Source organism: Terrapene carolina, unplaced genomic scaffold, assembly GCF_002925995.2.
Source record: "Terrapene carolina triunguis isolate 2854851 unplaced genomic scaffold, T_m_triunguis-2.0 Scaffold236, whole genome shotgun sequence".
Lineage (NCBI taxonomy): Eukaryota > Metazoa > Chordata > Testudines > Emydidae > Terrapene > Terrapene triunguis.
In genome coordinates this window covers 11,605,305-11,626,844 of record NW_020664587.1, presented here as the reverse complement: position 1 = coordinate 11,626,844, position 21,540 = coordinate 11,605,305, and the positions used below count along the sequence as shown (strand labels likewise).

Below are 21,540 nucleotides of genomic sequence, written 5' to 3'. Positions count from 1 at the left end.
TTGATCTTACCTGGGAGATTTCACAGGAACTTGCTTTAACAACATCATTGGCGTTACTAAGAAAAACATGAACTGATACAACCTGAAATCCATCAATGACCCTGAATGAGGAACTCTCCAGTCAATATAAAAATCAAAATAAACCCTAACTGTTGACATTTCCCCTCGCCCCACTATGAGTAGCCTGATTGTTCCTGCGTATGTCGGAGAACTGAATGAATGTGTGTAGTCCTGCTGCTTAACTATCGAAAAATCTTTCTCTTTGCAGGATTGGGTGATTGCACCACAAGGATATTCTGCTTTTTACTGCGAAGGAGAATGTGCCTTTCCTCTGGATTCCTGCATGAATGCAACCAATCACGCCATCCTGCAGTCACTAGTCAGTAGTTTATTAATGTGTATGTGCATTAATAGCTTGCAGGGGCCCAGGGACTGCACAGGATCATTAACATTTGGAGTAGCTGTCAGAAACTTGGTGTATAAATCAGGTCACAGTGGAGGGATAAAAGTGCAGTCCAAGGGCTGGCCTGATAGACACAGAAGAATCTTTTCATGACCCCCAAGTGAGATGTTATATTTGTTTGTTTGTTTTAAATAGACAGTCCCCGCAATTCAGATCTGGATCTGGGCCTTCTACAAGTTGGAGGGCATTTGGATTCAGAAGTCTAGTTCAGATCCTTCTAAAAAAAAAACTGTGTTATTAACGGGGTTGGAGTGACGCAGTGATTTTAATCTAGTCGGGATTTGCCTACATGGGCAGATCAAGGAATCAACAGGAAATAATGAATTGGCCAGCTTTGTTTCACATGGCACGCTTTGCAGACTTGCAACAGCTATCACATTGCAAAATGCTTTCTGGTACGATTCCATTTTTCACTCGATTTTTCAGACAAATCATCTCTCAGGGTTAAAAGTTTCCAACTGTGGTGAAAATGACTATTGCCTATTCTGACTAATTCCTCCCCAACCTCACAGTTAACTAGAATACGGTTAATATTTGAAAACCTGGAACGAGTTTTCAGGAAGGTGTGTTGCCTTTGCCAGACTGAAAACAGTTTGATTTGCTGTCTCTGCCTTTAGGACACCTTGAAAATGCTGCTTGATGCATATGCCCAATAAGAGAGAACCCTCTTGCCCATGTGCACATATGAGAGTACACATCTTTCCCAAGATTAGGAGGCACCATGGGCACTTAACAAAAAAATCTTGAGACATTTAATGCACCATTATAATTCTGAAACCAAAGCACTCACTAGGCAGGAAATTCCCAGCAGAAAGGTTTTCTAATGCAACATTTTCCCAAGCACACTACACGTGGCAGGACATGCTTTAACTTCTGGGATTTCCTGACTAGCGAGTGATTGATTTCTCAATCTTAGAGTTGCATTGACTCTCATTTTATCAGTTTTCTGTCCTGAAGTAGTGCAGCGTGACAGCAAAGCGCCAGCTTCTGTAAACGGAGATTCTGAATTGGCCTGAAATAAATGAATTGCATGTATTTGGCAGGTCCGTAGTGAGGGAGGGGTGCATGTCTGTGGGTAATGACTTACAAGCTACTAGCCTTACATTAGATGGGGAGTTACTGGAAGAATTCCTTGTCACCCGGAGAATGAGTCAAGGCAGTGTCATTTTCAGAAGGGAGACAAGGTTGTGTACTTAGTACTTTTTGCACAACATTAATTTTCAGTTTGGACACCGAAGACCCACGGGGGGTGGGGGGGGCTACCTTCCACTTGCTCCTAGAAGTTGATCTAAACAAAATATTTTATTCCTGGGTAACAAAAACACAAAGTTTTAAAGCCGCATTCTCTTACCTGCGTATTTTCTAACTGAGGTTAGTATATTTCGTGACAAGGGCGCTGCACAGAAATCTCAGTTTAACTGATGAGTTGCCCTGCAGGAGTGGAGCCATGAGAATGAGTCCAATATAAACTGCAGCGAGAGCTGCCAAAAGTTTAGAATAAATATTTGGATGAAAGCTGAAAATAATCTACCCATTCAATCAGAGCCTTTTTACAGGTAAGAGCTGCTCTCTTTGAAGCGTTTTCTTTTCACTAAATCGAAAAACCACATGTTTACCTTGAGATAGCTCGTTACTCCCTGCTACAAGTTCCTTATCCTGCCTGGAACCTGCAAGGAGCAGCCACTCGTCACAAATGAAAATTCTCACACTAGCTTGTTTGCCTCCACAGGTCCATCTGATGAAGCCCGAGGCTGTTCCCAAGGCCTGTTGTGCTCCCACCAAGCTCAGCGCAACCTCTGTCCTCTATTATGACAGCAACAACAACGTGATCCTCAAAAAACACCGCAACATGGTGGTGAAATCATGCGGCTGCCACTGAAGCCCCTGAGGAAATGCGATCGCTGGTTTCTTGGCGAGGAAAAAGAACTATTTTAACAGGTCTGACTCCCATCTATGGTGCCGAAGTCTGTAAGAGTCAAACGCCTAGTTGTAGATAAGACAAAACTTTTATTCTCCTACTATACTTCATGAGACTAGAGACAGCAAATCGGGGGCTGCTTAAGTCGCATTGTGTTTCTGGCTATTGGGTTTTGTTATAGAACTGTGGCTAGCTGGCTCCTGGATTATTCATTATTATCGGATAAAGTTTAGACTGCACAAGTGACTAGGCCAAGGAAGGCAGGACTTGAGTTGCTTCTAAATCTATCAGTAGCTACTTACTTATGTCCAAGTATTATGGTTTTAACAAGCACTTATAGTTCTCTAAATGAAAAAACGGTCAGCCAATTAAATAGCTGGCTAACCAACCCTCCCCTCCCATTTAAAGTTCGAAAATTCATCCAATTGGAAAAAAATGTCGAGGTAGGCCACGGTTATAAAATAAACCCCAAGTTTGGAAAGTAAACACTTCATGTTTGTTTTTAGTAAATGTCACGACGCAGCAGCATGGACACTACTTCTCAGCGAAAGCCCCAGGGGTCTGCTAAAATTGTACCTTTGTTTTTTGGGGGGGGGGGGGGGGGAATCCGTTTTTGTGTGACATCTTCAGGTCATTTTGTTGTCTATGGGCTAATTCATTTGAAGTGACGCATAAACGAGGGTGTCGGGGGCAAAAGAAGAAAGATGTAAGGAAAGGATCCCTTTAATGTTGCCTTATCCTATGGAGCCCGCGTTCTAGTTCTTAGATCTGCTGCTGTGCCTTAGTTTCCCCATTTGTAAAAATGGGGATAATGATGCTCCCTTTTTTTTTGTAAAGTGCTTTGAGATCTACAGATGAAAAGTGCTACATAGGAATTAGGGAATATCATTCCCCTTCCTGCATAGGAACAGCTATACCTGCATCCTCACTAGGGGGCATTGTACTGCTTAAACCAATGGTGTGCAAACTGGGGGGGGCCACAAGAGGTTCTCTGGGGAGGGCCAAGAAACTGGGGTCCCACAGGACCCACTGCCATAATAGCAGGAACAGGATAAAAATAGATTGGGTATTGTGGGGCAGGTGCTGGATTTAAAAAAAAAAAACCCAGTCCTCCTGCTCTGCAAACCACGTGAACACCCCAGCCAGAAGTCACTGCTCTCTGGCCACCCAGCTCTGAAGGCAGTGCCGCCGTCAGCAGCAGCACAGAAGTAAGGGTGGTAATGGAGCACGGGGCGTGACAAATTCTGTGCCTTCACTGCTATTGTTACCTGTGCTAGGCTGATTAAAGCTCCCCTGGGTATGCCTAGCTGTGCTATAATCCCACCTTTACTGGCCAGCCTCTTAGAAGGGACTGACTCCCACCCCAGGAATTGCATACTGAGCTAAAATGTTCCCCCTAGAAATCTGCTTCCCCCGTACCTGGGAAAGCAGAGGTGTGGAGCAGGAAAAGCATTCTTTGCTTGCTAGCTCTCCTTTTTATGCAAATTGAATGTGCCAATCTTATTTCAGAGCCTTGGAGGGGAGGGCAGTAATATCATTTATTGGCCCACGGTCTGTGGGTGACAGAGACAAGCTTTCAAGCTACACAGAGCTCTTCCTCGGGTCTGGAAACGGTACTGAGCGTGTCACAGCTCACTCCAAGGTCGAACTGCTAGTTTAGCAGACGTAGTTCGCTTGCTGCAGCACACACACCCCAGAGATGGTGTCTTTTATTCACCTTCCTCAGCAGTTCAGAGAAGAATTCTTCAGTGTATCTGTCAAAGGGCCTAACAAATGCTGAGCACCCACAATCCCCCCTGACGTTTAATTGTCCTGCTTTTTATTGCAAGTCTCACGCTAGCTGGGATGTTCCTTAAAGCGCCAGCTCCCAGAATCATGGGAGGATCTCAACTTTTGTTCAAAAGTGCCTAGAGTTAGGGGCCGGGCTTGGCCAGGTGCCCCCCTGCATCATCAATCTTTGCACAGCCAGGGGGATGCCTTTATGAAGTGCGTTCAGCATTAGCCACTCCAGTCAAAGTGTTGATGCTTATGTGGCTACTAGGTCAATAATTTTTATAATCTAAACGTTTGCTACCTGAACACTCAGTGGTTTCTGCATTTTTTTTCTCCTTGAACTTGCTATTTCTTTCTTAACTCTGCCAGATCTGAAGGGATAGCTTATTACGTTTACCAATGGCAGAGAATGGAGATCCCATTAAACTACAGAGTAGTGGGTTGACGTTTCCATTAAGATGTTCTGGTGATGGTTTTATATTTTACATGAGGTGCAGTGGATAGGTGTGGAACAGATGGGGACTTAGTGCCCTCTGCTGGTGGAACTTGGACACTACAGAGTCCTGGAGGGTCAAATGACACAAAAAATAAGCAGACTGGTTTGGGGTGGGTTTAAAAAAAAACCACACACACCAAACCAATTCTCAGCTTCCCCCATCTCGTGGCGGAGCCGACCCGAGCACTCTCTTGGGAAAGGGGAGAGCACGATGGGGATTGTCAGCGCTGCTGCTCTGCCTCTAGGGCCTCAAGCCCCTGCTTGTTCTGCTACGAGGGGTCGATGGACTCAGGGCTCCACACCCGCGCAGACGATGGTTTGAGGTAGCTGGGGGTGATGCGACAGACTAGGTGCTTGGTGCATCCATATTCCCTACGGCTGCCCCAGCTTTCCCCTCAGAACCAGAACTGGACGTTACTGCTAATTCAAGCAGTAATAACTTCTGCTGGGATTGCCCATGGATGCTTCCATGCAGCCCCAATGCGATTTGGCCCACAGGCTTCCCTCTGTGAGCCGGCAGCTGCTCTAACTCACCTCTCACCAGGCTATCTGCTGAACTCTGAAAGATGCTGAATTCTCTGGGCCTCTTCTAATGCTCCTGCTTGTATAGCCACAGGCTGCATGATTTGACCCGAAGAACAGCAGCGCACCTCTCCCTGTGCAGGAAAACACCCTTGCTACAGGGTCCTGCTATAAACATAAGTAAATTGTAACCAACAATCCTGTTTCAGGGCTTGAGCACAGTAGTAGAGAAGAGGTTGAGCCCTCAGTTGGGGAACGAATTATTCTCCTGTTTACTCTCCCAAAATTATCTTTCATCTTAACCTGCAGCACTCAGTACTGGCTCCTGTTGCAGACAGGTACTGGATTAGCTGGCCTCAGGGTCCGATCCAGTCAGACAACGCATAGTATCCTAAAACTTTATTCTTATGTTCCACAAAATTCGAGTATGAAGCTTTGTAAATGCCTATTTTTCTCAAACAACCCAATTAACTATGGTTAAGGGATCACCTAGTGATTGGGGCAGTGAACAAAACATGATTACGTACAACTGCTTTAAAACAAAATGGTGAGTCATTATTGTACGTAAACAGAATTGAGGTAAGAAATCATCAATTGAGGAACGGTTAGGTGCTTTTAGTACTGCATCGTCTTTCCTTTGAAAAACCAGTTACCAACGTAGGCTTAGAACTGTCATATTTATAGGGTGGGGGAGGGAAAGTATTGTGTTCATATGAAAAATTATTTGTGATCATGCTCGATTCTAAATGAAAAGATTAAAAAAACAAACATTATTTTAACCCCCTGATCGTGTACTGTGATTTAGTGAAGTCAGAAAGGGGAAGCTGTGCAAACTCTCACCCCTCGTGCAGCTTTTCAAGAACTCCCTTTTTTGCACACTGAGGGGAGGAGGGTAAAGTTTTAATGTAAAACTGCTGCAATCATTCCTCTGTTGGCAGTTAGTCTAATAGTCTCCCCCTCCCTTCAGGTTCCAGAATAGTGTAAGGAACAGTCTGTCTTCTCTACTGAGATGGGTTGTCTGTTCTGCCTGATCCTGTCAGCATAGGGCCATGACATGAGCCCAGTGTGACAACAGCTCAGCTAGGAGACAGTAAAGGGTTTTGTATTTTGGAAAGCAGCCCCTGTCTGACTGATTAACTTTCCAGGATGCTGTAGGTACTAGCAACATTAGCCAAACATGTTACTGGATGAAATTTAAGGCCCATGGAGCGGCAGGTTGTCACACCAGCTTGATCCAAGCGGCCCTTCTGGCCTTAATCCACACAGCTGAAAGTGACCGGCAGAGCCATTTTGGAATAACTCTTCTGTATAACTTCCACATGTGGAACTATAGCAGACTAGCATAGCTTTTCTGGAATAACTAGTCAGTTTCCTTCTGTAGACGAGCCTTGAGAGACTAATAAACCAAGGACTGTTCAGTGACCTTCCCAGCAGCTCAAAGAGACGTCACCTGTAGAGAAATCTCACAGCTGTCTGATGATCTGAAAAGCCAGTCCCAAGACAGAGGAGACTTGCATGGAAAAATAGCATGAGACATCACAAATGCATTCCAGAGGACGTGACCCAGCCGTCGACAGACCAAGCTCACTTTCCAAGCATGAAACTTGGAAAGTCCACAGCCAAGACCAGCTGTGGCTTCCCCTCCACTCCAACCCAATTTCCTAAAATAACTGAGAATTAAACATCTGCAAACTCTTGTAGCTAGCACATACTTGAATTGCAAAAGCAGCTCTAGGAAAAAGCAAGCGGGATCAACCTTCGATAGAGACGGGAAAGGAACAATGGTGAACGAAGGTGCCTGATGCTTACTAGCCTTCTGAATTTGCAAATGAATAAGCAAACTGCATGCATGGCTTATGAAGAGGCGTTTTCCTTCTGAGTGAATAGCTGTATTATACCTGCCTTCATCAACTCCCCAGCAACCTGGTTTTAGACTTTCAGTAAAACTATTAATTAGATTTTTCAAATGCAATAATAAAGAACAACCTGTGTTCTTTTCTGCATGCAGCCACTACACAACTGCCATCTAAGCTCCCAGTCCTGCTAACACTTAACTGCATACGTAACTTCTCGTGGGATTAGTGCCACTGACTTCAACAGGTCTACTTGTGCATGTAAAGTGACACATGTACTTAACTTGGGCTGCAATCACTTATGATCCCAAACTCCCATACCTGATGAAACAGAAAAGTAATAGGCTAATCCTGCATCTAGTCAAGTCAATGTGAACAGTGGCACTGGTTTCAATGAATCCAGGATCAGACCCCAAATGAAAAAAAATTGAGATAATGGGAGTATAAATATGGAAAACGCAGAAGTGATTTTTTTTTCTGATCAAAACACTTAAGCCTAATTAGGCAACCGTAAGTTTATGCTATGGCAGCTAATATTAATGCAAAAAATATTTCAACAGTTACAGTTTTGATCTGCAATAGTCACAGCTAGTACTTCCTGTTTTCCTTTCCCCTCTTTTCTATATTCCATGTCACGTTCATTGCAGCTTGTTTGCTGGGCCTCCGCAGTTGCATATTAATTTGAAGTGTGAGATGGACGGAATAAGGAGGAAGCCCTTAAACGCATTTCATCTGGAACCCCCTGACTGCGGTCCTTGAAGGACGTGAAATAAAGGTTCACTGAATGATCACCAACAATGTCTTTCAGTCCTAAACTTTTCAAAGCGGATAGCCTGTAACTACGAATGTTTGGGGTTACTGCTCATCAGAATGCGAGGTTGTGTTCCTAGTGGATGGATCAGGAGACCTGGTTCTACTTCCAGTTCTACCACTGGCCAGCTGGGTGACCTCAGACAAGTCACTTCCCTTCTCTGTGCCTCAGTTTCTCCATCTGTAAAACAGGAATAATGATACTAACCCTGTCTTTGTAAAATGCTTTGACATCTACCAATTAAAAGAGCTATGTATTATTGGTTTTAGCTTAACCTACCAGCCACTCAATACTAAAGACACCCTGACTTTTAGAATAGATTCTTTTGCCTAACAGCTACTTTTTATCCGAAGGATCACAGCAAATGAAGAGAGGAGGGAGGAGTTCTACCCGTATATTTGTAAAAACCCACACCAGGTATGGTGTCGAATATCAACATTTCTGTACATTTTAAAATATGTAAATCAAGAAATTAATGCAAATTTTAAATGCGAAATGAATGCATAACAGGTCCAATAGAAGATACTACCAGACCCGCCTTGTCTCTATAAAACATATGGTGGACGAGGGAATATGTTTTATTGGACCTCCTTCTGTTGATGGAAGGTGCAAACTTCTGAGCTACACAGAGTCCTGGGCTGGGACCCACACAGCTACAACCACACTGCAAACAAATATTAAAAAAAAAACACATTTGAGAAGCTGGAGCAGAGCAGTCTCCTTAAGGACAGTTTTGTAAGTGACAGTGCCACATGTATTTAGTAGTACAGTACCAAAGCAACTATCTAGAATTTAAAGGCAAAACAAGCTAGGCCATAACTGGAGACAAAGCCACAGTTACTGCTCTGCCCATATTCATCCCCTGCCAGTGTGAACGGGCGCTCCTTTTTCAGACACAGAGACCTTCTCATTCAATATCGTTGCCATTCCAAACCGTATTTAACTCAGCTCTCCTTAGAGATTCTAAGTGATCTCCAACTCACACAAACCTGACGGGCTCTTTTTCATTTCATGTTTACATTTAAAAAATGAAGAATTACAGAGTGGTGGTTACAGAAAATGTTAGTCCTGCTAAGGACGTTAGCTTCGCTTTGTGCGCTCTTAGACTTCTTGTGTCTATTATTTCCGCACCGAACCAAAGGTGAGACTAAAGTTCCTTTCTTCTGTCATGCAAATGGTAGTCGCTAATAACGACCCGTGACATAAATGAACAGCTACGTGCTATTTGAGCAAACGCTTGGACATCGCCTAGAACAGGATCCTGCACATTTAGGACGTTTGGGCTTAGACACAGACACCTTGTTGCCGGAATTACAGAGATGCGTCCCTTTCTGGGTGTAACCTTTCATATGGGCCCCAGTACTTACACCTCAGTTATGTTCCCTCACTTAGCACAATCAGGGGTGTCAGTTTCTCAGAGGACGAGAATTTTCACAAAAACAGAGCCCAGGGCCATTTACGCGCGAGCCTTTCCCGAGAGCTGCTCTGGCGCCGTCTGGCGGGAACGAACCAACCCAGACGCAGAGCGTAAACACGAACATCAGTGTCAGGGAAAGCTTTTCAAAGGGCCTTTCAACACCTAAAACCCATTCACCATCACTGTAAATGTCAACTGTCCCGCTGTTTGTAACTGCAATCCGCCTGCACCACATCAGCACTAACGGGGTGCATGAGCGTAACGCTAGACAAAATGCTGGTAGGGATTTTAGTGCAGAGGACAGTCCTTCGCTAGGGCTGTGCACTAGATTAACTAACTGATGACACTGCCTAGCTCTTTTCATCCAGAGATCTCAAAGCATTTTACAATGCAGCTCAGTATCCCCATTTTACAGAAGGAGAAACCAAGGCATGGGGAGGTGAAGTCTGAGGTTGGCTAGAAAGGCTGTTAAACACACTCACCCACTGGCTGTTAAACACACAAACCCAAAGCAGCTGGCTGAACAGCAGAGGGTCCGCAAGTAACTCCATAAAACACAAGGCAGACTTCTGCTTCTTCAAGCCTTTCCCATGACAGCAACTTTCTTAGATTGTAAGAAACAGGTGGTGACTGTTTGTACTTTGTTGACCCCTAGACGTTACCACGATCTGTGAGCTAAACAACACAACACTGTGAGAATTCCAAGATAAGGGGCACCTTTTCGGTATTTTATAAAAGCTCTGGTTTATTTTAAACAAGTAAAAATTCTCTACGGAAGACACCGGCAGGATTGGAGATGCCTCGCAGAGGAGGGACAGAGGATCCACTCCGGATTGGACAAACTATTTGCACGTTTTTTTAAAGGAAGCTTCCTGTGCCCTCCCCGGGTGGAAAAGCACCCACTGATGAGCCTATGCTGTCTGCTGACCAGACTGTCCAGCCCAAGCCAATATGGTAGTTTCTAAAGAAACTATGTGGCAAGTGGGACTTGTGGAGTAACAAGGTGACTTTTCTCCTTGGCAGGCTCCAGTTCTTTTTTCCCCATCCAGAACAACTTCCAGCCTTCACTGCTCATCTGGTCACCCCATCCAGACTCCTGACAGACAGGGGCTCACACATACTCCCCACAGTCTGAAATGATCACTTTCTCCTTGGGTTTCCCATCTTTGCTGCCTTGAGCCTTAAGAAAAATGAAACAAGAAGTAAAGACAAATCTCCAAGTCAGACCAAAGAAACAACTGGGGAAAACATCCCGTTGTCTGCTCCCCGGACTCCTACCTCGATCTGCCGCACCACCTCCATCCCTTCCGTCACCTCTCCAAAGACCACATGCTTGCCGTCCAGCCAGTCCGTTTTATCACAAGTGATGAAGAATTGGGAGCCGTTGGTGTTTGGGCCAGAGTTCGCCATTGATAACAACCCTGGGGACAAAATATTATTATTGTACTGAGGTCCAGTCATGGAGCAGGACCCGACCGTGCTCATGGCTGTACAGGATGGTCCCTGCCCCAAACAGCTGACAAATACGAGTGACCGGTGCGCCATTTATCATAGATCTGCTCTACGCTCACTGTTAAGCGCATCACCATATCTGAACATTGGCTGCCTAATACAAACACTCCTTCAGCAGCCCCGTCATCACAGGACAGCCACAGAGACCGTTTGCTAGTACGTTTTCAGGTTCATAATACAGTGCTGCCCTCAGCTTCCTTTCTTCTCCTGTCTCAGGCTTCATCAGTCCCATTCATGATAAACCCATTACACGTTGCCCCACACAGTGGTCGCTACCATCATGTACCCTCCCACCGCGCGAACAACACAATACGTATGACAAGGAGCGCGGTCAGGCCAAATTAGGTTGCAAGTTTAGATTTTTATAAAACATAGGATCCATCGAAACTGTCCCATGGACTATTACTCCCCCCTCCCCCCCCGAATGGAAATAAAACATCCAAATCAACATTCCCTACAGTGTTTACAACCCATCCTGCAGCATCATATTAGCGCATCAGACACGGAGCGCAACAAGCGTGAAATTGACTAAGCTCAGGGACAGTGGGAAAGCTGAATGGCGAATATCCAGCCTCTTAGGAACACAGGACTGGAAATGACCTCTTGGGTCATCAGCTCCAGTCCTCTGCTCTCCCAAGCAACCCCGTTGTACCTCCTGCTCATAAACTCTTACTTCTGGGTCGCTAGTGCAAATCCAGCCTAGGTCAGATGGGACCAACTGCTGCTAGCATCTGATGGCCACTAGGCAGCTGCTTGGTGGCCTGCGTAAAATACGTTGGTGGCTTCATGACGTACGTAGGTGACATAGGTCACTTCCCAGTGGACAAACCTCACCCACGGGGTTAGCACGGTCTCCCTTTGCTGACAAGCTCAGCTAAGAAGAAAGGGGCTGAATTGGCCACGGACAATGAAATCCCCTCCCACTCCTAGAGACGCTCTTTCCGGGTCAAGTGGTGCAACATGGCAGGGTGGGGGGTGGGAAGAGAGGGGCTGTACCCAATCTGTGGCTGATGCAAGAGTTTCGCTCTCTGGCTACATCTATACCATAGGCACCGACTTCCCTTCTTTCCCCTAGGTGTTCGACCCCCCCACCCCCACTCCACCCCTTCCATGAGGCCATGCCCCTGCCTCACCACCCCATTCCAACCACTTCCCCAAAGTCCACGCCCCAACTCCGCCCCCTCCCTGCCAATATTCCAACTCCTTCCTCAAATCCCCGCCCCGGCCCCACCTCCTCCCCCGAGCATGCCACATTCCCGCTCCACCCCACCCTCCCGGAGCGTGCTAACGCTGCCAAATAGCTGTTTGGCGGCGGCCTGACGGGAAACACTGGGAGGTAGGTAGAGAAGCGGGGACGTGGCGTGCTCAGGGGAGGAGGAAGAGGTGGGGCAGGGGGTGAGGGGAGCTTGGCTGCCAGTGGGTGCAAAGCAGCCACTATTTTTTCCCTGGGAGTCGGCGCCTATGTTCTATAAGGCAAACCACTGGCAGTGGCGCATAGGGTATGCGTAGCTACATGCCGCAGTGAAAAGCGGGCTGCGTCCACATCGTGGTATGTAGCTACATGCGGCGGCGTAAGATTCTGGCACAGGACAGTCAATGGGACGCTACCCCGCTAAATACCATCCGTGCAGCCATGGGAAGCACGTCTTGGGCATGTAGAGAGCTGTGTAGGGTACACAGCACAAGGTTCTGGCATGTCTCTATTCTACTACGCTGGTGGCCTCACCACCTATGCTGCTATTTACACCTGTGTGAAGGGAGCGAGTAGCGTACATGCTCTACACGTGACTGTAGATCGACGCAGTGTAGGCATAGGCTGAGAATCCAGCCCCGTTTACCGACAATGAACTCAGTTACCCCCCAAAAGTTCCAGCAATCTGCCCCACGCAGTCGCAGCAACCTTTGCCCGCGCTGCCCCACTAAGCCAGCCTGCTCCCGCGCCCACAGGATCTGGCCTTACCTGGTCCCGTGTGCTTCAGAATAAAGTTTTCATCATCAAACTTCTTCCCGTAGATGGATTTGCCTCCGGTGCCATTGTGGTTGGTGAAATCTCCAGCCTGACACATGAACTGGGGGATGACGCGGTGGAAACTGCTTCCCTTGAAGCCAAAGCTCTTTTCGTGGGTGCATAAGCAGCGGAAATTCTCTGTGTGTGGGGGGAGGGGCCCCGCGGGACAGGAGAGGAAAGAAAGCAAAATCAAAGTTCAAAATGCCAGCAATGGGACTATATGCAAAAGCTCATCTTAGACCAGGGGTGGCCAACCTGTGGCTCCGGAGCCACATGCCGCTCTCCAGAAGTTAATATGCGGCTCTTTGTATAGGCACCGACTCCGGGGCTGGAGCTACAGGCGCCAACTTTCCAATGTGCAGGGGGGGTGCTCACTGCTCAACCCCTGGCTCTGCCACAGGCCCTGCCCCCACTCCACCCCTTCCCGCCCCCTCCCCTGAGCCTGCCGTGCCCTCGCTCCCCCTCCTTCCCCCCAGAGCCTCCTGCACCCCACGAAACAGCTGATCTGGGGAGGCGCTGATTGGCTGGGCTGCTGGTGGGTGGGAGGCTCTGGGAACGGGGGGGGGAGGGAGGGAGCTGATGGGGGGCTGCTGACGTATTACTGTGGCTCTTTGGCAATGTACACTGGTAAATTCTGGCTCCTTCTCAGGCTCAAGTTGGCCACCCCGTCTTAGAAAGTGCCTTAGAGAAGTGGCACACTCTCTCTCACCCGCTGTCATGGGCACAATGTCCGAGCGCAGGAGAATCTGGAGTCGGCCTGCGGGCTTGTTTCCAATCTTGATGTCCATGTACACCTGAGGATTTGCTCTAGACTTCTTAGCAGGCGGCTCACCCTAGGGAAGAGAAACAAAGTGACGTTCCCATAGGTTCTTCTTACAGAGGCCTCCAGCCCTGAGCTCTCGGCCTTCAGTGGCTCATCGCTTAAGACACCCAGCACAGATGGGACAGCAGGCTGTGACTTTCCACCTGCTGGGCGTGGCTGCTCCCCCTCATGCAGGGAATCTCAACACTGCAATCAGGAGGCGTGATTGAAGCACGTGTAGACGTACCTAAACTAGCTTTAATCTAGCTAGAGGTAAGCTAGCTTGAGTAACCATTTTCAACTCATCCTTTTGATCGACCCAAGAGGAACAAGTCAAATCCACCACTTGATTCCTTCCTTCTCCACACAGAAGGCCAGAGTCCTGTTGTTTACCTCCTGCGTCTCTGATTTGGAAGGCTCTGCTCCCTCTTCCTCTGCATTCTCCTCAAGCGTCTTCCCTGAAAACTTCTTCAACCAGTCATCATCCGACCAGACTAGGACAGAGAGAAGAAGGGATCAGAACAGGGTCTAAACCAAACCATGTGTTCTGCAGCATTGCGGGGAGGGATAGCTCAGTGGTTTGAGCATTGGCCTGCTAAACCCAGGGTTGTGAGCTCAATCCTTGAGGGAGCCACTTAGGGATCTGGGGCAAAATCAGTACTTGGTCCTGCTAGTGAAGGCAGGGGACTGGACTCGATGACCTTTCGGGGTCCCTTCCAGTTCTATGAGATAGGTATATCTCCATATATTTTAAAACACAGTGTGTTCTAGACAGCTTTGAAGGAGCAGGAGTACTCAGTCCCTGGTAGGAGAACTCTAAGGACACGGCGCCCATGGCTCAGAGAATTACAGACCCATTACACAGGTGAATGAGAAAATGATGTTCACTGAGTCAGTAGCTGCAGCCTAGTAAAACCTCCCGTTAGTCACCTCTCTAAAAATTACCAGCAGGATCAACCCACCCAGGCTTCCCTCGTGGCTACTGTGCACAGGTAACATGAGTGACACAGGCCCTCAGCAAAGCGATGGAGAAGGCAGACATACAGCAAGCAAACGGAACCGCAACACAGCCAGGCAGTACCGACAGCAGGACATTACGGTTCTCCCCCCTCTCATTCACCGACTCACCCGGCCTGGAAGAGCCTTCCTTAATCCGCATTGGCTTGGCCAAGTTGACACGAATCGTCCTGCCAAAAAGCTCAGATTCGTTCTAAGGAGAACGGAAGAGAAAAAGGTGAGAAATTCCTGCGTTCTCCAAAGCCCTGCCAGGCTCCGAGGGAGTCAAGAAAAACACAGAACTTCCTTCCCCCTCCCGCTCCCTGTCTGAGAGTATTGATTATTTGAATGGACCAGGAGCACATTGGGCTAGGTGATGGACAAACACAGAACAAAAAGACAGCCCCGCCCCAAAGAGAAAAAGAGGGAGACAGGGAGGAGCACAAGGCAACGAGGAGATATCATCGGCAAGCATGAGAGGCAGTGGCCTTGGCACACCAGCGGCCTAACTGTTGTCTGTGGTATGCAAACCAGGCATAGGACAAAGCAGCCACTGCCCCCATTTTAGCTGGCAATTCCCTTTACACTCGAAGAGCCTGCAGCCACTACTACAAGCACTTGAGATCCTTCTCTGACTTGTGTCCATTCCCGACAGCAGTTACAATGGGGAGAGTTCAGAACCGATTTACCAAAAAAAACCCACCCACTCCAGAGGGTATCAGATCCATGTTTCCCTTCCTTGGCCTAGGAACTATGATCAGCTGTGAAGGGGATGGGGGTCATTAGATACAACAGAAATCTCCAGACAATGCTGAGACATCCTGTCATGTCCCGTCGTACTAGGGATGCAGGGGATAGAGAAAGGGCTACGCTTCCCCCAGGAACATTCAGTAAAGAGGAATGTAATCCATACCATATTGTCAATAGCTGCTGCAGCGTCCTAAGGGAAGAGCAAAAGAAAATAAGTTATCGCTAATTCAGCCGTGACTCCTCTATTCATGTAAAAAAGCCACACTAGGTGCCTAGACGGCTGCTGGGATTTCATATCAATGCATAGCCGGGGCTGGGAGCAACTGTTTAACCTTGCTCCTCAATGCAAAGCCTGTAGCTTCTTGCCACATCTCACATGGACCTTCACAAGCGTTTTCAGACACAGGGGCAGATGTAGTCACGGTTTTCTCCCCATCGATCCAATCAGCTAATGCCTCCAAACTGCACACCCTTCGGGTCCCGTGTTGGGCTGATTTTTATTTTTTGAAGCCTGCGATAGGGTCATTGGGCCACAAACAGGTGACAGCACGTGGTATCTACTGAGCTAAAACCACCACTGGCATCACCGACTGAGTTAGCCCTGGTCACGATTTTGGACCACGAAGAGTCTCCAAGATGGAGGTGTTTCTGCAGGATCATCCAAAGAAAGCAGAAAAACCAGAGATGGCAAAACTGGACCCAGAAGTGGGACAGTGATTCCAGCAGAGGGAGAACCATACGCAGCCATGACTGTTAACCTTGAAGGAGTCAGTAACAAAGGGTGCAATCCTATTCCCACTTAAGTCAACTGCAAAACTACCAGTGACTTCAGTGGGAGCAGGACTGGGTGAAAAAATAGTGGCGGAAGAAGAGATTTCAAACTCAGTATTAAAATTTGCTCCTTTCTCACCTCTGCCAGCTCAAATTCAATGAAAGCAAATCCCCGGTGCTTTTCTGTGGAAAGATAATGAACAGTTACAGCTGCCGGGAAAGCCAAAGAACAAGAGATTTGGCAACAAGTCACTCCTGCTGCTAAGGGAAATTAACGTGTCTGCTACTGCCTCTCCATTTGAGAATTCAGACGTTGTTTCAAACACACTTGTGTTTTTAGTGGCTGGTGCAAAGAACTGGCAACATCAGGGGCAACGAAATGGCCCATTTTTAATTACTTCAAGTTGTACAGAAACCTTAAACTGTTCTTTATGGCTCTGATGTTAACGAAGCTAAATCTCCATCTAGGTAATTCTCAAGTAATGCATTTAAACTATTTGTTGTACAGAAAGAGGAGCTAAATTTACACCTCCATCCTGAAATAAGCTCCAAGGGACCTGGATCCATGCAGGGACTCACTAAAGTCAAGTCTGTGCATGTGGAAATCACTGCAGGATTGGAGTTTTAGTTCACAACCAGGATAGAGAAAAGGCACACAGTAGCGTGTAATGACAGGAAAATCTCTTTGCTAAATACTGAAAGTTGTTATTTACGAAATAAAGGAACAAACATGATTTAAAGAAAAGACATTGCAAAATACAGTGTTAATCTATTTTGAAAACTGTAATTGAGTTTTAATTGTTCGTGCAAATATGTCAGAGAATCCTAGCACATGCCCTGGAGAATATGTTGTCAGATAATGGACTTTTAGTCATAATAGATCTGACTGCAACTGCTATTGAACCTTTGCTAAGAAGCAGGGAGAGGACACAGGTTTGTAGGTGATTACTGAGGGTCGGGATTTTAAATTGTACTGGTGTGATTCAGAAGACGCTAAGAAACTTCGGAAACTGGTCGAGTTAATTGGAAAACTCAAGCCTCTAAAGTTTTGCACATTCCAAAGACAGCATGTTACCCAACACATCCAGCAAATTCAGAGCACTATGGACCCCAATGGCCTGGTGCACTGGGAAAATGCTGCCCCCAGATTCTGATGTTACAGAAGCACAAACATCTACAGTTTCCATTATGCAGGGTTCTCTCTTCAAGAGAGCCTTGCAAGCCATGGTTTCTTGGGAAGCAGCAAACCCCAAGGACAGAGCAGCTGAAGAAGGCAACTGGACACTTCTCTCGAATTCTTGGACATGATTCCTGACACAGAGATCCACACAGAGCAAGAAACAAGACAGACCAAAGCAGGAACCGACTCACCAGTTTCATAGTCCAGAGGTATCTGAATATCAGTGATATCTCCAAAGGGAATAAAGGCAGCATGAAGAACTCTCTCATCCACCTCTTCCGCAAGTCCACCTGCAAGTCACATAGAGTGTTCTCTACCTGCGCAGCCTGTTTGCCCACGAAGACTTCCCAGTGCAGAAACATAGACGCCATGTGGCATCAGTGCAGAGGAAAGGATGGCTGCTGATTACAGACAGCTTGTAAACTACAGCTAGCGCAGAATGTGGCTATGTCGATGCAAGATTGCGGCCAACAGTTTGGGGAAAGATCTGAAGTTTCTCCAGTGGCTTCTACACTGTTTTCAAAACCCTCCAGTAGCCTCAGAGAAAGAAAATCCCTTCTGTATAAGAGACACCACCCTCCCCATCAGCAAATAAGGACCCTAAAACAGGGCCGGCTCTACCATTTTTGCTGCCCCAAGCACAAAAAAAACCAAACTCCCCGAACTGCCGAAGTAAAAAATAAAATAATAATAATAAAAAAGGCCGCTTGGACTGTGCTGTCCCAAGAATGGACGGAGTGCCGCCCCTTAGCATGTGCCGCCCCAGGCACGTGCCTCCTCCGCTGGTACCTGGAGCCAGCCCTGCCCTAAAAGGAGAAGCGGGGAACCCATTCCAACCTCCTAACTTTTTAAAAACCCTTTTGAAGAAATGAAGAATGCAGGAACCACTTGAATTCACAACCAATTCCTGCTCCTTTTCTGCTTGCTAATCTACATCTGGCTTGGACCAAATACTCACACAACCCTCCCACCCACAAAAAAACCCCAAAATTGCTAATCCCATGACCAGATTCTTCAGCTCTCCCAATGGCAACAGATTGCCTGTCCTTGCTCATGTGCCTTTCTCAAACCTGCCAGATGTACTGAGCCAAAGACAGTGAGCAAAGGGAAAGTTTTGTGCACCGCATGGCGCAGTCTGATCAGCCAAACTTTAATCAGCCATGCTGCATCACAAACCTGACCTTACCCACACCACCACCATCTTGGTGTGAAATTGTACAGGGGAGAGAGAACTGCAAGCTCTGCACAACTCACCTGCTAGCTCAGGAATAGATCCAAATGTAGTAACATGGAGACTTGGCTGGAAACTGAAATGCAGGCAGATTTCCAGGGTAAAAGGGGGAACCTTTGCATAAGCTGACAGGTCACATACGAGGAAGTGGAACAGAACCATCGGATTGCCTGTACATGCTGGCAGGTCAGACCTACTGACCTTTGCAAGCTGTACTTGCCCTGCCCTGCCCAAGCTAGCAGCTACACAAACACACATTGCCTAGCACAAACTAGCAGATCAGACACAAGGACGTGGAGTGGAACCCCCAAGTCTCAATCTTCCACACCTGCTGCAGACAGGTTCCAGGGATCAGTGCCGATGCAGCTAAGCACAAGGGACAACGTTAATTTAGCAATTCATTTGGAGGTCAGGGGAGGGCAAGAATACATGAGCCCTGCAGCTTGGTTGAGGGGGACAGCAAGCAGATATTAAAAAGTTGGGCAAGGGGTTGAGTAACATCTGTGCTGCCAAGTTGTCTGGATACGCATCCCAACCTGTGAACAGAACCTACTCGGGCAGGAAACACACGTGGCATACAGCCAGCAGGCAGGCCAGAGTGTTTGAACTCAGGTGCCCGGAGTTATGAAAATCAGGCCTCTTTTATTATGGCACCTAAGTAAGAGCAGCTGCTCTCAGGAACCCCCCTGAAGACCAGGCCACAGGGGTTTAGGCATCAGAGTTTAAACATTATGACTGGAGTGGGCACTCATCCATTCATCCCATTCGGTTCATGCATGAGAGCTGTACACGTCCCACTAGTTAAAGTCCACATTGGGAGGTGCAGGGAAAGGAAGGTGACTATGTTAAAGTGCCATTTAGTTTTCATTTAAGCTTAGTGGGACCCACTCGTGCCATTTTTTTTGTTGAGTCTCCTGCTCTTTTGTGTTATCCCTAAAGCCCCAGCTCTCGGATTCCAGGGAGTCTGAGAACACGAGCTCTTTAAAAAGGGGGGAGGGATAGCTCAGTGGTTTGAGCGTTGGCCTGCTAAACCCAGGGTTGTGAGTTCAATCCTTGAGGGGGCCATTTGGGGATTTAGTTGGGGATTGATCCTGCTTTGAGCAGGGGGGTGGACTAGATGATCTCCTGAGGTCCCTTCCAACCCTAATATTCTATGAAAAGCATGATGCACAGTATGTTTCTAGCCCTGCCGTGACAAGCAGGAAAATGTAAAGATCATCAAAGGCTCAACGCCAGTTTCTCTCCCCCCCCAGTGTAACCCAGTCCCATGACTTCGGGCGGGGTTTGTGATTCTCCCCCGCCTCTAATCCGCTCCCTGCACCGGCTCAGGGCTGGGACCAGGCACCGGAGCGCCCCCGGGGAATCCGGCACTCGCGGGAGAGAGGAGCCAGCCCGCCCCGGAGGAGGGCAAGGCAGGGGACAGGGGTGCTCTCGCCACCGCGCCTCTTCGGAGGCCTCCCCGGGGGATCAGCTAATTGCAAGGGGCCCACGTGGGGCGCTTTGCCCCCAGCCCTGGGGAGCTGTGAGAGCCCCCCACCCCCCCTCCGGCTGCACCGCCGCTACTCACCCACATACAGCACCCGCTTGGTGGAAGCCATCTTCCCGCCCCAAGCCCTCCCCTTGCCCCGGAACCTCACCCCGCGCCCCGCCTGCAGCCCGGCTCGGCCCGCCCCTGGCGAGACACGCGGCGGAGGCGCCGCAGCAGCTGGGCTCGCACCGCGCTGCTCCGCCGGGGCCCTTCACGGGCCTTCCCCCCGCTCCGGAGGCAGGGATTTGCCCGTGCGAGACGCTGGAAATCTCCCCCGTCCTGTAACAGCGAGCGCCCCTGCTGCCCCAGGCTGGTCGTTTCGCTCACAAGCCTGCCCGGGCAGCTAGTTGTGTGTGTGTGTGGGGGGGGATTAATAGGTGACCCTAGACCCTGTCCTGATTTTATAGGGACAGTCCCGATATTTGGGACTTTTTCTTATATAGGCTCCTATTACCCCCCACCCTCTGTCCCCATTTTTCATATTTGCTATCTAGTCACCCTAGTCTAGCAGTGAAGGTACAACACATAAGATCCAATAGCTGGACGTTGTAGCTAAACAAAGTCAGAGTGGAAATAAGGCATCCGTTATTAACAGAGGAATTAACCCTTGGAACAACATACCAAGGTTTATGGTCGATCCTCCACCACTGACCAGTTTAAAATCAAGATTAGACGTTTTTCTGTAAGATCCACTCTAGGAATTATTTGGGGGGGAGTTCTCAGGCCCACGCTGTGCAGTGGAGCAGATGAGCCCCGCAGTGCCTTTGGGCCTTAGAAAGTGTGAATTAGTAACCCCAGGAAGAATAGTGTTTTTCCTAGGGAAGAGGGGAAATTAAACCAACAACCTAGTGATTCCGGTTGATCAACTGCCCTCCACAGAACAAATATCTTCAACCTTATCCACTACAATGCGATTGGGTGGTCAAGATTATTGAAGCAACCTCTGAGTTATAGTTTTTTCCCCCCTAACCATAGTATCTGCTAGTCGCTATTGCAACCAGGATGGCCATAGTGCAGCTTCTGAGGAGTTTCTGTGGCTCCAGCTAGCATTACAGCCAGTCGGTTCAGCCGTTTACGTGCGCGTGGTTTAGAAGCAGGAGTTAATGAAAACTGACTGAGGATAGATTGTAAATGGGGCTACAAGACTTACCCCATTGGAGCCCTGATCCTGAATGGCAGGGTGTCCAGTGATCATAGAACTTAAAGGTGCTTGCAAGAGCTGTGTTTGCGTCGGAGTCCAATGTCAACTGCCTGTGCCCAACAAGTTTCACAGGGTCCTACCCTGACTCTCTGGGATGCTCAGTAAGGTACAGCTGCATTTCCAAATAATCAGTAAGTTACTGTGCTAAGTGTCATACGACCAGACTGCAAAGTCACCATTTTCCTGCTTTAATGTTATGAACTGTGGCACTGCAGCTGGGAAGCAGAAACGGAATTATTAGAGTGGTCAGCTAAGATAACAGGTCCAACGTGTAACTGATGTTTAAGAGCTACCAGCCTTTTCAGGAT

The 21,540-nt window shown here is 47.9% G+C and overlaps 2 protein-coding genes across 2 annotated transcripts in view; one reads left to right on the top strand and one right to left on the bottom strand.

Annotated features, from left to right (window-relative positions):
• The window catches only part of LOC112108405 (bone morphogenetic protein 8A-like), a 34,714-nt gene extending 32,008 nt beyond the window's left edge, over window positions 1–2,706 (top strand). Inside the window, exons 6-7 of the mRNA XM_024202521.2 lie at window positions 269–379; window positions 2,193–2,706. Coding sequence (XP_024058289.1) covers window positions 269–379; window positions 2,193–2,342 — 261 coding nt within the window. The 3' untranslated portion in view covers window positions 2,343–2,706. The remainder of the gene's footprint in view (window positions 1–268; window positions 380–2,192) is intronic.
• A 7,272-nt stretch (window positions 2,707–9,978) lies between these two features.
• PPIE (peptidylprolyl isomerase E) lies at window positions 9,979–20,101 on the bottom strand. The gene is made up of 10 exons (XM_024202522.2): window positions 20,071–20,101; window positions 17,464–17,562; window positions 16,232–16,275; window positions 15,485–15,511; window positions 14,704–14,785; window positions 13,969–14,069; window positions 13,483–13,606; window positions 12,726–12,911; window positions 10,532–10,674; window positions 9,979–10,433 (listed from the first exon to the last, which is right to left on the bottom strand). The coding sequence occupies exons 1-10, from the start codon at window positions 20,099–20,101 to the stop codon at window positions 10,365–10,367; spliced, it is 906 nt and encodes a 301-aa protein (XP_024058290.1). The 3' UTR covers window positions 9,979–10,364.
• Window positions 20,102–21,540: the final 1,439 nt, after the last annotated feature.

Bases quoted from the DNA above. Each gene is read 5' to 3' on its own strand.
- PPIE (XM_024202522.2), bottom strand. From the start codon at position 20,101: ATGGCTTCCACCAAGCGGGTGCTGTATGTGG. The intron at 14,070-14,703 runs GTGAGTCGGTGA...TCTCTGTCCTAG, and splicing joins GGAAGGCTCTTCCAGGCCGG to TCTGGTCGGATGATGACTGG. The intron at 10,675-12,725 runs GTAAGGCCAGAT...TTTTGTCCCCAG, and splicing joins TCTGAAGCACACGGGACCAG to GGTTGTTATCAATGGCGAAC.